Source organism: Notolepis coatsorum (genome assembly GCF_963971535.1).
Source record: "Notolepis coatsorum genome assembly, chromosome: 14".
NCBI lineage: Eukaryota > Metazoa > Chordata > Actinopteri > Aulopiformes > Paralepididae > Notolepis > Notolepis coatsorum.
Genome location: NC_140178.1, coordinates 10,100,930 through 10,114,718, shown reverse-complemented (window position 1 = coordinate 10,114,718; position 13,789 = coordinate 10,100,930). Strand labels below are relative to the sequence as shown.

General features: G+C 43.2%; 5 protein-coding genes across 5 annotated transcripts; 3 read left to right on the top strand and 2 right to left on the bottom strand.

Moving 5' to 3' along the window:
* Window positions 1-1,796: 1,796 nt before the first annotated feature.
* On the top strand, window positions 1,797-2,417 carry LOC311239927 (histone H1-like; the record flags this gene model as incomplete). Its single annotated transcript, XM_084328370.1, has 1 exon — window positions 1,797-2,417. One exon carries the CDS (start codon window positions 1,797-1,799, stop codon window positions 2,415-2,417), a length of 621 nt encoding a protein of 206 aa, XP_084184496.1.
* Window positions 2,418-3,580: 1,163 nt separating this feature from the next.
* Window positions 3,581-3,973, bottom strand: LOC311239926 (histone H2A-like; the record flags this gene model as incomplete). The annotated part of the gene is made up of 1 exon (XM_084328369.1): window positions 3,581-3,973. One exon carries the CDS (start codon window positions 3,971-3,973, stop codon window positions 3,581-3,583), a length of 393 nt encoding a protein of 130 aa, XP_084184495.1.
* Window positions 3,974-4,267: 294 nt separating this feature from the next.
* LOC311239925 (histone H3.2-like) lies at window positions 4,268-4,678 on the top strand (the record flags this gene model as incomplete). The annotated part of the gene is made up of 1 exon (XM_084328368.1): window positions 4,268-4,678. One exon carries the CDS (start codon window positions 4,268-4,270, stop codon window positions 4,676-4,678), a length of 411 nt encoding a protein of 136 aa, XP_084184494.1.
* A 4,645-nt stretch (window positions 4,679-9,323) lies between these two features.
* On the top strand, window positions 9,324-9,790 carry LOC311239924 (histone H4-like; the record flags this gene model as incomplete). The annotated part of the gene is made up of 2 exons (XM_084328367.1): window positions 9,324-9,356; window positions 9,494-9,790. The coding sequence occupies 2 exons, from the start codon at window positions 9,324-9,326 to the stop codon at window positions 9,788-9,790; spliced, it is 330 nt and encodes a 109-aa protein (XP_084184493.1).
* Window positions 9,791-13,298: 3,508 nt separating this feature from the next.
* Window positions 13,299-13,673, bottom strand: LOC311241058 (histone H2B-like; the record flags this gene model as incomplete). Its single annotated transcript, XM_084329736.1, has 1 exon — window positions 13,299-13,673. One exon carries the CDS (start codon window positions 13,671-13,673, stop codon window positions 13,299-13,301), a length of 375 nt encoding a protein of 124 aa, XP_084185862.1.
* Window positions 13,674-13,789: the final 116 nt, after the last annotated feature.

The window sequence follows — 13,789 nt, the reverse complement described above, 5'->3', positions numbered from 1 at the left end:
TGTGCATGCAGTAGGAGTAGGAAGACGTTGGGAACTAGGCTAATGGAGGAACCTACTTCCAGTGACTGACGCTAAGATAGGCTAACGGTGCGTGTCTTCCTACTCCTACTGCATGCACAGAGAAGAAACATTGTATGTATCTTCTTGTCTAACTCCAGGGTAGATGCCAAATAAGCTAATTTCCCAAAATGTTGGAGTTTTCCCTTATGCCAAGCAATAATCGACATGAAACTGCATTTTTCCAAGACAATGATTTTGTGCACCTTGATAGCACCTATTGGTGACATCTGTCACTGCTTTGACTTACAATAAATATTTATATATACACACACACAGCAGGTTTCCTCTTGTTTGGGTTATTACCGATCATAAACAGATGACACAGACCGACATGGTCTCACCATGAGCTACATGTATCAGTACCTCAGTGTGGTACAAGATAATAATACAAGTATGACTCTGACAACATATAGTATGTTTCATTCCTTGAGCTATTTCTTCTGAATGTATCAAAAATGTAGCTGGCAGCCTACTGCACCACATTCTAAGATACTTTACTTCACAATGAGTTGAGCCCTAACAATAGAGGCCTGTATATCTGACCTATAGGCTAAACACAAACTGTAATGTTTGTGTTGTTCGGTTTCTTCCAGTATGGCTGCCTGTAACCGTTGGTAACCACTTTCAAAAGAAAATGCCTAATTTGTGTGTAGTGGTAGTCGGTAAAACACTGCTGAAAAGCATGATATTACTGTTCTGTTGTGACTTCTTTATAACATTCAGTAATAAGACACAACACTATGTGTTGATATGATAATCTATACATAGCAACCATTCCATTGCCTTTACTACACAAACATTCCATGCAAGGCCTCTTTTGTGGAAATGCAGAACATGTTGATATGGTGCGTTTGTTTGGTGAAATGATGATTCATTATGAATCTACTATGTCTATTTAAACTATTGAAATATAATTAAAATAGACCAATGCAGTTATTATTTATTGTGCTAAGTGTTCAGTGTAGCAGAATTTAATCAGAAAACACAGCAGATCAGCAATGCCCAAAAAGCATGTATTGTCAACAAGCATGCAGCATCTAAAGTACACAACAAACTAGTTTCCCCAAAAGGGAAATGTAGCTAAGTTTCTTGTGTGACAGTTATGAAATGTTTTGCAACATTAATTAATTAAATGTTAGCTGTGATTAATATAGGCCACGTGAAACCTTCCTCTGATCTAAGGTGGTGATCATCCCTCATACGAAGTCGAGGTGACCCACGCTACAGGCCACCAGCAACAGTGTGTTTACCAACACCGGGAAAGCATCCATTTAAAACAAAACGCGTCACCCCAGATGACTAATCTTGCTCCCAGTCTCTAGTCAGGTAGCTCGGCTCGCTGGAAAACGAGATTATGTCGGATTATAATGCAATCTAAAGAATTGTGAGACATAAATAACAGAGAAAGGTATAGCTGCGCACCATGGTGAAGGCGCAAATTGGTGGTTTGAAGCGTCCACAAACACACCAGGGGTCTCCAAATGGTTTAATTCTGATGGCACATATGTCGGCTTGCTGACCCATTTGGCGTTAAATTCCTGCAATATTCATAGTTGTGTATTTGAGCTCTTTTTTGGCGAGGAGAAAACACACGCGGCAGAGCATTTTGGCAGCACAGAGGAGGACAGGGTGGGTTGAGTCTACATGGCTCTCATGTAGTGTTTAAGACCAGCCCTCTGACTGAGCTTCAATATCATAATTCTACTTGTGTTGAATCTGAGACAGAACGATAGAAGATGGCAGAAGTCGCTCCAGCTCCAGCTCCAGCTCCAGCCGCTCCGGCTAAGGCCGCTAAGAAGAAGGCAGCTCCCAGACCCAAGAAGGCAGGTCCCAGCGTCAGTGACCTGGTCGTCGAGGCAGTGGCTGCTTCTAAAGAGAGGAGCGGTGTGTCTCTGGCTGCCGTAAAGAAGGCTCTGGCTGCCGGCGGCTATGACGTGGACAAGAACAAGGCCCGCGTTAAGACCGCTGTCAAGAGTCTGGTGACAAAGGGAACCCTGGTCCAGGTCAAGGGTACCGGAGCCTCCGGGTCTTTCAAGATCAACAAGGCTGAGGTTAAAGCCAAAAAGCCTGCAAAGAAAGCCGCTCCGAAAGCCAAGAAGCCAGCAGCCAAGAAACCTGTCGTGGTCAAAAAGCCCGCGAAGGCAGCAACGAAGAAGCCTGCTGCCGCCAAGAAGTCTCCCAAGAAAGTCAAGAAGGTAGCGGCCAAGAGTCCCATGAAGGTAGCAGCCAAGAGTCCCAAGAAGGTAGCAGCCAAGAGCCCAAAGAAGGTGAAAAAGCCCGCTGCGCCCAAGAAGGCCCCAGCTAAGAAGGCTGCCAAGCCCATAGCAGCTAAGCGGGCAGCTCCCAAGAAGAGATAAGCGTTTGAACAGAACGTTGTCTTTAATTCAACAAAAGGCTCTTTTAAGAGCCGCCCACCACTTTCATGAAAAGCTATTATTGTACTCTAGTGTGTGGAAGTGAAGGGGGCTTATCGAAGTATATAACTTCGTATTACTTTTGGGATGGTTGATTTCCACGAGTTACTTCCAGCACGGCAACAAAGCAAACGCAACTTTATAATATTATATAAATATGGAGAATATACCACAAACTAATATAAAATATAGGTTCTTAATTTGAGAATGTTGATTGTTATTAAGTCCGTTTTGATTAGTGGGTCCTACTAACGCAGATACTTTACCGCAACGAGTTGAGCCCTTTATTGTGGAAATACATAAATTGCTATCATTATGGTGAATTTATGTCTGTGCGTAAATGACCTATGACACTATTGGAATGACTACGGGTGATGGCCCATTAGTAGACACACAGCACATTATTGTAATTGTATTTATTCAGACTGGTTTGGATCATATGTTGGCACATAATGTTTCCCACTACCTCACATTATATCTACACAAGCAACCATTATAGTATACAGAACAAGTGGAACATTGTCTCACAAAAGGCTCTTTTATGGACCCCCACTATTTATATGAAACAGGCACGGCTACAAAACACGACTTGTAGTTCTACCCATTTATTTATAATGTGATAGTGATCCAGACCAGCAACATTGGCAGGTAAATGGTCTCAACGAGTCGCACCGCTTCAGTTGAGCCCCAACAATTATGGAAATACACAAATTGCTGTCATGTCAATTTATGTTTGTGCATGCTGTAATCTGTATATATAACCCGTACTATTTATGTTTCTCAGTTCAAATTAATCATCACTTGACCGCTATGACATGCAATTTATAATTTTACATTATATCGTTAAGCCTTCAAAACAGGGACAAAAACACTGCAGACAGACATCACATTAAACATTACTTCTAAACAGCACTGTACCCATTAGTGAACACGGTCAAATGTTATGCATTACGTGTTTATCGTCTTATATTTATGTCCGAGGTAGCGAGACAATGTAAGTTACACAACCAAATTGTATTTTGACAAACGGAAATATTGCATTTTCAAGAAGAGGTGGGTGGCTCTGAAAAGAGCCTTTGTGGGGTTTGTCGAAGAGGCTAAATAATTTACTTCTTGGCAGGCTTAGCAGCCTTCTCGGTCTTCTTGGGCAGAAGGACAGCCTGGATGTTGGGCAGCACACCACCCTGAGCGATGGTCACTCCTCCCAGCAGTCTGTTGAGCTCCTCGTCGTTACGCACGGCCAGCTGCAGATGACGGGGGATGATACGACTCTTCTTGTTGTCACGGGCAGCGTTTCCAGCCAACTCCAGGATCTCAGCGGTCAGGTACTCAAGCACAGCCGCCAGATAAACCGGGGCACCGGCTCCAACACGATGCGCATAGTTGCCTTTACGCAGCAGTCTGTGGACACGACCCACGGGGAACTGAAGCCCGGCGCGAGAGGAGCGAGTCTTGGACTTAACTCTAGCCTTTCCTCCGGTCTTTCCTCTTCCAGACATGTTTATAATTCTCTTTAGCTAAACGAGTTAGACAATGAATGCAGTGAGTTGGAGAGTCGTGTTTTATTTTCGGGCTTGTGTTTTCTCACCCAATCAGGAAAGACGTTTTCTTGGCGGTTTTTCCAAAAGACGAGTCCTCCAATCCTCGTGTGAGATGTAGGCGGAATAACGAGCTCCCAGAGCGGAGACCAATCAGAAACGACTGCCCCTCCACGTTAGTAATATAAGGCCAGAGTTTCGGCAAAGCAGCGTATTATTCTTGTTCGATTGAAGAACAAAAGATAGTTTCTCATAATGGCAAGAACTAAGCAGACCGCTCGTAAGTCCACCGGTGGCAAAGCCCCAAGGAAGCAGCTCGCCACCAAGGCTGCCCGTAAGAGCGCACCGGCTACCGGCGGCGTGAAGAAGCCACATCGTTACAGGCCCGGTACCGTGGCGCTGAGAGAGATCCGTCGTTACCAGAAGTCCACCGAGTTGCTGATCCGCAAGTTGCCTTTCCAGCGCCTGGTCAGAGAAATCGCCCAGGACTTCAAGACCGACCTGCGCTTCCAGAGCTCTTCTGTCATGGCTCTTCAGGAGGCCAGTGAGGCTTACCTGGTCAGTCTGTTTGAGGACACCAACCTGTGCGCCATCCACGCCAAGAGGGTGACCATCATGCCCAAAGACATCCAGCTGGCCCGCCGCATCCGTGGAGAGCGCGCTTAAATCTGCTTTTGTTTTTCTACAGTCATAACCCAAAGGCTCTTTTAAGAGCCACCACCGTAATCATGAAAAGTACATTCCATTAACTTATTAATTCAACATGCCAGATATACTAAAATCATCACTTTAATTCTGATATTTAGACTAGCATATCTGAACAGACTGCATATAACATATTTGTTGATCCCCTTGGGGACATTCGTTATCATAGCAGGAGGGGAGGCACAGGCAGTATAATACATGCATCTCACAATTATATTACAGTGGAGAAGTAAGCATTTAATAAAAAGGCGGTGTAAACGTATACAATATAATTAACTCTGGACATGCGCATATATGGGCAACAAGGTTGTCCTCTCGTAGTAGGTTCGTCCGGGAACATGGGGCCTCATTTTGAGAAGCATCTTAGAAATGTGGGAACATAGGCCCTAAATTTTGAGTGAAAAAAAAATCTGGGGCTGTGGGACCATAGGGCTGACCCCCATGATGCAACACATTACATTGACCTCGATAGGGAAATTCAAAGTTTTACAGTTGAGTAAAGTACTTTGAATATGGTCATCTGTGTCTTGTGTGTTAATTACAGCTCAATGAAATAAGGTAGCAGTCCATAAGGCGCCGTATTGCTATATTTTCATTTATATTTCATGGTGCTGTAATTAACAAGGATTTTCTCTCTGGAGTCAATACATTTCTATCTGTACCAGGTGCTTAATTTATGTCATATCAACTTTGCTATTTTGCCCATATTTTATTTTAGGAGCAACAATGTAACCGCACAGGTTCATACACTGAGACAATAGGACATTATTTATTGGTAGTTTAAAATTCAAGATGACAAACTGGTTTTCAACTCAATGTTGCAACAATCAACAACAGCTAAAAAGTAACCCATGACCATACACCCATAATATACATGTTCCAATCATACATATAACGCAGAGTTAAGGGTCAATAGCCTTTTTCTGCCCCTTCTCTCATTGAGGGCAGGTAGTGAGAGGAATCAGCTCAGCGACCACAGATTTCCATCTGGTTTCATGCTGAACTAGTTTGAGGGGCTTCATTCATATAATGTCATTAACAGACTCAAACACATCACTCGGGAGAAAATATCAATCATGCCGTCCTTGTACATTTCTTTCCAAGTATTTAACATCCATTCAGTTGCTATTTTACAGATATTTATTGTTTTTGGAGCATCAATGTAGTTCCAGTTGGTTGTGTAGAGGCTGTGGCAGGTTTCCGTTTTAGTATAATACTCTGAAGTGGAGCCAGGCAAGGGAAATACATTATTCAGAGCACAATTTTACAATGATTCCTCTTCATCACGACTTTAAACAACTTGATTGATTAGTCATTTAAAAATGTATTATAGAAAGGAAAAAGGGAGATTGGGAGAGTTGAATAAATAAATCATGAAGTTCTTGTTTTGTTCTTGTATGTCATAAATGTCTGGATGTAACAGTACTGTATATCTGTATGTCGTGTATGTCATAAATGTTATGATGAATTTAAAATGGGGGACCCTGATGTAAACAAGAAGAAAGTCTTTCTCTGGTCTGCATCCGGTTAACAATTGTGTGTATTGAGCCATACTGTATTGTACCCAATACCCATTCTGCAATCTGAATCTAAATCTAAAGTATTCAATCAATCGTTTCCATATTTGTTAAACAGAGATTGGTGTGTTGCATCAGTGAGGATTATCAACTGATTTGAATGCAAATCTACTTCCCAGGACAACCATTCTTTCTTTGAGTGTTCTCAGCCCAGCTGACTGGTGAACATTATTGTATATTTATATAGCCTATACCTGTCTTTTTTATAGCTAGATTCTGTATTATTTGGAGGGAACCAAGGCTGTGACCAAGTACACCAGCTCCAAGTAAACTCCCCTGTCCATCTAACCTGTATTCACCCAAAGGCTCTTTTCAGAGCCACCCACTTTGTTTTGAGAGAGTTATCCCATTGATCAGTAAAGTCAGGTCGGGTGACAAATGAATAAACATATCCCTATGTATTGTTGTTCTGTTTTTCCTGGACCATGTCTAGGATGCTGCCTGTCATATTGGGTTTCACCACCAGATGGAGTAAGTGCTCTACTAGGTGGAACAAGAGCCTTCAATAGATTTTCAGATTGGAGAAGTTTGAATTTAGGATTTAACTGATTTTGGAAGGGAAATTGAGTTTTTGTTACGTTAAAGGTCAGGGTTGGGTTGAGGCCATCTAGTTGGCTCCACATGCAGCTTTTTGCTATGGGCCTTTAATAGCATCTATAACTTCTGGTTACACACACTCTTGGAGAGTTAACAGTAACAACCAAAAGTTACAAAAAGTGACCATCGCACACAAAATAAATACATATATGTGAAACATGATGTATGATAAACTGGTATGTCAGTCAGACTGGTACATTTAGAATTAATAGTTAAATGCATGTTTAATTTGTTAAATTCATATTGAAATGCATTTTTACTTAACTTTACAGCATTATTAAAAACGTGATAGGATGTTAGGAGTCATCAGCAGCCCTCATAATTATGTATATATTATCTGTTAGGATCTCTGTTTAACAGTACTGTATATTTGCATATCTTGTATGTCATAAATGTAACTACTGTGTATCTATGTCATGAATCATGATACATATTTGTATGTTGTGTATGTCATAAATGTCATTATGAATTGAAAATGGGGGACACTGATGTATGCAAGACGAAAGTATTTCTCTGGTCTGCACCCCTTAACAATTGTGTGTATTGAGCCGTACTGTATTGTACCCATTCTGCAATCTGTATCTAAATCTAAAGTATTCAATCAATCGTTTCCATATTTGTTAAACAGAGATTGGTGTGTTGCATCAGTGAGGTTTATCAACTGATTTGAATGCAAATCTACTTCCCAGGACAACTATTCTTTATTTGAGTGTTCTCAGCCGAGCTGACTGGTGAACATTATTGTCTATTAGCCCATACCTGTCTTTTTTTATAGCTAGATTCTGTGTTATTTGGTTTTTTTTTTATGTGTGAATTTGCCACATTGCTCCAGGTGGGGGTAGAATAGTCAGAGTGGTTTTAAGTAGCTTTCATATTCTAATCACTGTGCCTCCTTCTGCAGAGCACTTTCAGGTGGTTTATCCTCCTTATTGCCTTGTTCCAGACAGGTTATGTGGGCTACACGTGTTGTGTAGATGTTGGGGCCAAGAAGACTTCTTCTCTTCTTATTGAGGTTTAACGGCGGCCGACCACTTGTTAGGGTATGTGCCGCCATCTACTGGTATCCTTTACCTCCTACAAAACCCAATTCCCCTCACCTTCTTGGAGTGCAACTAACGCTGCTACTTCCCAATTGAGCCCCCCTCTGCGAGACACTCCTTGCCCCCTGCTGCCTGACTCTGTACACCTTGGTCACCCGCTGCCCCCTTATTCAATTCCCTAACCACCTCCTCCAATGTCAGACCTTCCATACCCAGATGTTGAACCGCTATCCTAACAATCATCTTTGTTCTATCTGTTCTACCCTCAATCTTTGCCGCAGTATTAATTACCCCTGCCACGAAGCCCACAATACTCAATTTCTCCTCCCACACCCTCTCTCTATCCTCCTGCCCTACCCTTTCTGCCAACTGCCCTTCTACAAACCCCTGCACCCTAACTTGACTTCCTTGTCCCACCCTCCTAGCCGCCTCTGCATACGACAACTTACCCTCCCTTCTAACACTCTGAACCACTACCTCCCTCTTCATCACCTCACACCCCCTAAACGCTACACTATGCTCCCCTCCACAACTACAACACCATAGCTTCACTCCCTCTCCACACTTCCCATAGTCATGCTCCCCGCCACACCTAGCACACCTCTGTCCCTTCCTACATGAAACTGCTATATGACCAAATTCCTGGCACCTGTAACATCTCAGAGGACTCTGAACAAATTCCCTAACCCTATACACCCCACTCCCTACATACACCTTACTTGGAACAACCTCACCTTCAAACTTAATCACAACCGTCTCCGTCACTACCCTATCTGCCCCCCTCTTCATCCTTTCTGCACCATTAACTTTCCCATTACGCACATCTCTCCCCAACTCTTCCACCAGCTGCTCTACGCTAACCTCCACCGAAACCCCAGCTATCACCCCCTTACATCCCCCCTCCCTCTTCTCCCCTACTCTCACAACCTTAATTATACCCACCCCTCCAATGCTCCTCATCTTCCCAGCCCTCTCCACCTGATCCACACTAACACACCCTACGGCCAGATTCCCATCCTCCAAAACTCTCGCATACCTTACCTCCCCTAATTGCTTACCTATGAGTTTGGGCAACTCGAAAAATCCTAATTTCCGCACTCCCCCCTTCCCCTCAAACCTAACCACTATATGAATCACTTCTGCAACACCATTACCTACACCCTCGCCTTCTGACCCACTCGAGCTATCTCCCCTACCCTTCTTCCTCTTTATCCCCTTCCCACTGTCCCTGCTCCTCTTCTCCACCTTACTCCACCCTTCTCCCCCGCTCTCACCCCCCTCCATACTTTCACCATCTGACTCCCTTCCCCTGTCACTACCATCCCCGTCCCTACCGACACCTCCCTCGCTCTCACTACCCGCCCCAGCTCCCAGCGGCGAAAGCAGTTCATCATGGATCAGCAAGGCGGCCACATCCACCTCCTCGTAACCGATAAAGCCGTCTAACACGACCCGGCACTTTTCACCGTCGATCCAGGAAACAACCCCCGGGTACCTCGCGCCTTCCCCCGAAATGTCAGCTATACAACGGGATCCCACCCTCCACTCCGGTGCGCGTGTAGCTTTATGCCAAGGGACTGGGAAAAGGAGGCGCTAAGCGTCACCGCAAAGTGCTCCGTGATAACATCCAGGGAATCACCAAACCCGCCATCCGCCGTCTGGCTCGCCGTGGTGGAGTGAAGCGTATCTCGGGTCTGATCTACGAGGAGACCCGCGGTGTGTTGAAGGTCTTCCTGGAGAACGTGATCCGTGATGCCGTCACATACACCGAGCACGCCAAGAGGAAGACCGTGACCGCCATGGATGTGGTCTATGCTCTGAAGAGACAGGGACGCACTCTGTACGGCTTCGGCGGCTAGACTGCTCACTGCGTTGTATCAAAATCCTAAAGGCTCTTTTAAGAGCCACCCACATGATCCATAGAACGAGCAGATTCTGTTTCCTCATACGTGCCTGGGCCTTTAGATTATTTTGTACTTTATTTAATCAATATATTGCGCAAGTGAGGTGTAATAAAGATAAAAACGATATAGACAATACTAAAACCACCCACTAGGAAACATGGCCATTTTGGAAGGGGTAAGATTATAAAAATATATTGATCAGATTTCATGCATCATTCTTTTAGATGCGCAAATGGTTTTATTGTTGTGTATAAAACCTGATTAACACAGGGCATCATTGTAAACCTGTATGATTATATGCTGACGCTTTGTATGTATTTTTTTTCGTGTATTTGGTTATTAGAATTACCCCCCCCCCCCTTTGTGAAAATAGGAGGAGGCGAGGGCTGATGGCGGTGTGGACTGTGTGCGCGGGGAAAGTCTCCAGCGCCTCTTTGTGTAGGGAGTCACTGCTATAGAACTTAAATAGATAGAAAGGACACTTCTGTGTCATGGTCACACTCACTGCTATCAGTTTCATCCCCAAGGCCACTTTTTTTTTTTTTTTTTTTTTTTTATTATTATTATTATGATTATTATTATTATTATGATTATTGTGTTTTTGGCCTTGTGGTCTCATTGTGTCATCATGAGTGCATTAACCCGTTCACTGCCGCGCTGACAAAACGGTTAACCCTTTCACTGCGACAATACAGAAGGTTAACCCTTTCACTGCCACACGACAAACCGTCTGTAGTGTGATAGTAAAGGGTTAACCTTGTCATGTGGCAGTGACAGGGTTAAACTGGTCTCCGAGCTTCACTAAAACACTGTGTTGTCTCCAGCCTCCCCAGTACAGCATGTCAACATGAAGCAAGTCCAGTCCAGCTGGCAGCAGCGCCAAGTCTCTCTGCAGCCAAACGTTGACCACAAAACTCGATCCGTTCCCAAAACTGGCCATGTTTGGAATGAATGATGGAACAAGTTCAGTGAATAGTGAGATCACTCCGTCACCACTCACTCACTCACATCATCATCACGTCTGGTACACCATTCTAAAAGGGCACCGTTCCAAATATAATATTATTGAGCACGATCCAACATACAGAGGCCTGGGCGCATTATTCTCCGGCGGGTGACCTGAGCTGGGACGGCCTTTAAAACCTGCCGCCATACTGTGTTTGATTGTTTGCTTGAAAACTTTATTAACACTTTGAGTGCCACGCCAGGTTTTCCTTTTTACCCCCTGAATGCCACCATCGGCGCCAATGTTAACGTTAATATCGCCTAATCTATGTTTTAAATTATGGCTATGTGTCTAATCTGCCCATCGCATTATCAAAGACTATTTTCCAGTCAGTGCTGTCAAGGCAGATTGTTTTTTTATCGCGTTATTTCCGTTTCAGAGCATTTAGAAAAGCACCCGTTTTCAGATAAAAAACAGCCCATTCTGGAGCATTCTATGAAAATCGTCTTTTACTGGAATATTCCACAACATTTTGAATTATTGACCGCGGAAATTCGAATCTGTGAATATCTTTCTAACTTTACCTAAGTCTCCCGATTCCGATATAATAAAGCTAATCTTCATCACAAATCATATTCTCAAAATAAACTGACGGGCAGATATTATTGCTGGCGGACCTATTTCGGCCTGCGAGCCGCCTATTGCCAACCACTGAACTAGGATATCTGTATAACGTGCGTTTAGACAACACTATTTGGGACAGACCACACAGGCTATTACTTCACATAAAATATCATGTCTAAATGAAATGCACAAAACAAAAAAGGTATGTATCATAACGTTACCCTGGTATAGATCTGTATGCATGTATTTATGTATTTTATTCATAACGTTATACATATTCATTAACGTTAGATCGTGCATGGCTTTTACATTGAAAAACGAACTTGTCACGTGGTTCCGTTCTCCATTCTTCACATCAAAAACTAAAAACGACCTATCAAAACGTACACAGACCAAAATCGGCCCATTGTTTACTCCTTTTTTCGATTTGATTCTGACACGAAAATACGAAAACAGCTCCGTATTTCAGTTTTTCCCTGTTTTTTCGATTTTGGTTTCAAACGGAAAACGAACTATCAAAACATACACGGACCGGACTGCTACCTTATTTCATTGAGCTGTAATTAACACAAGACACAGATGACCATATTCAAACTACTTTACTCAACTGTAAAACTTTAAATGTCCCTATCGAGGTCAATGTAATGTGTTGCATCATGGGGGTCAGCCCAATGGTCCCACAGCCCCAGATTTTCTTTTCACTCAAAATTAGGGCCTATGTTCCCACATTTCTAAGATGCTTCTCAAAATGAATTGATTAATTGAAAATGTTATTAACAGATTGCAGAATGGGTACAATACAGTACAGCATAATACACACAATTGTTAATGGGATGCAGACCAGAGAAAGGCTTTCGTCTAATTACATCAGGGTCCCAAATTTTCAATTCATCATAACATATATGACGTACATGACATACACAGGTAGACAGTACTGTTACATCTAGACATTTATGACATACCAGATCTTACCGAGTGCAGAACAAAGTCCACTGTCCACTGAGCTGGAGGAATGCCATTGGGAGACATCAAGTCACTTGATGTTGTAATGAGTTTTGATTGGTTCTGCAGAAACGCTCCTAGGTGTGTTTAGCCATCAAACCATTTATTTTCATAAAACTATGACCCAAAAACGGTTCCCAACAAACAGAAATGTGTTAATATATCTATGTAGTTCATATTAAAATATCATATCCTCTCTACACACTTTCATTAACGAAAGCCTCTAGCAAGCTTCGGCCCCCATGTCTATCTGCTATATATTTACTATCTATCTACAATCTACCATCAACAAGATTAGATGCACTTTTTTAGAAAATATAGGTTTGTGGTCCCAAATTAAACATGCATTGTAATTCTAAATGTAATTATGTGAGTCTGACTGACATACCAGTTTATCATACATCAGGTTTGACACATGTATATATTTTGTGTGCAATGGTTTTGATTGATGGTTGTTACTGTTAACTCTGAGTGTGTGGTCAGAAGTTAGATGCTATTAAAGGCCCATAGCAAACAGCTGCACGTGGAGCCAACTAGAGGCCCTCAACCCTGCTTTAACCCTAACCCAACTCCTGACCTTTAACCTAACCAAAAAGCTCAACTTTACTTCCAAAATCAGTTAATCCTAACTTCAAATGTCTCCCATTTTAAAATGTATTGGGAGGCTCTTGTTCCACCTACTAGAGCACTTACTCCATCTGGTGGCGAAACCCAATGACAGGCAGCATCCTAGACATGGTGCAGGAAAAAAAACAAATTCATAAAGCGATGAGTTTATTCATTCGTCACGTGACCTGACCTTGTCGGATCATTGGGATAACTTTCTCAAAACAAAGTGGGTGGCTCTGAAAAGAGCCTTTGGGTGAATACGGGTTAGATGGACAGGGAAGTTTACTTGGAGCTGGTGTACTTGGTCACAGCCTTGGTTCCCTCGGACACTGCGTGCTTGGCGAGCTCACCGGGGAGCAGCAGGCGGACGGCGGTCTGGATCTCCCTGGAAGTGATGGTCCTACGCTTGTTGTAGAGAGCCAGTTTAGAGGCTTCTCCGGCGATGCGCTCAAAGATGTCGTTAACGAAGGAGTTCATGATCCCCATGGCCTTGGAAGAAACGCCGGTGTCGGGATGGACCTGCTTCAGGACTTTGTAAATATAAATGGCATAACTCTCCTTCCTGGACTTTCTGCGCTTCTTGCCTCCCTTGGCGGTTGTCTTGGTGACAGCTTTCTTGGAGCCCTTCTTGGGCGCTGGCTTGGCTGGCTCAGGCATGATCATCAATCGGAACTATAGAGCAACGAATGTGGAAACAGTGGCGCACTGCTGCCGTTTTATATGTCAAATTGTGCAAATACAGCTGCGTGGCTTCTTGTATACGATTGGTTGAG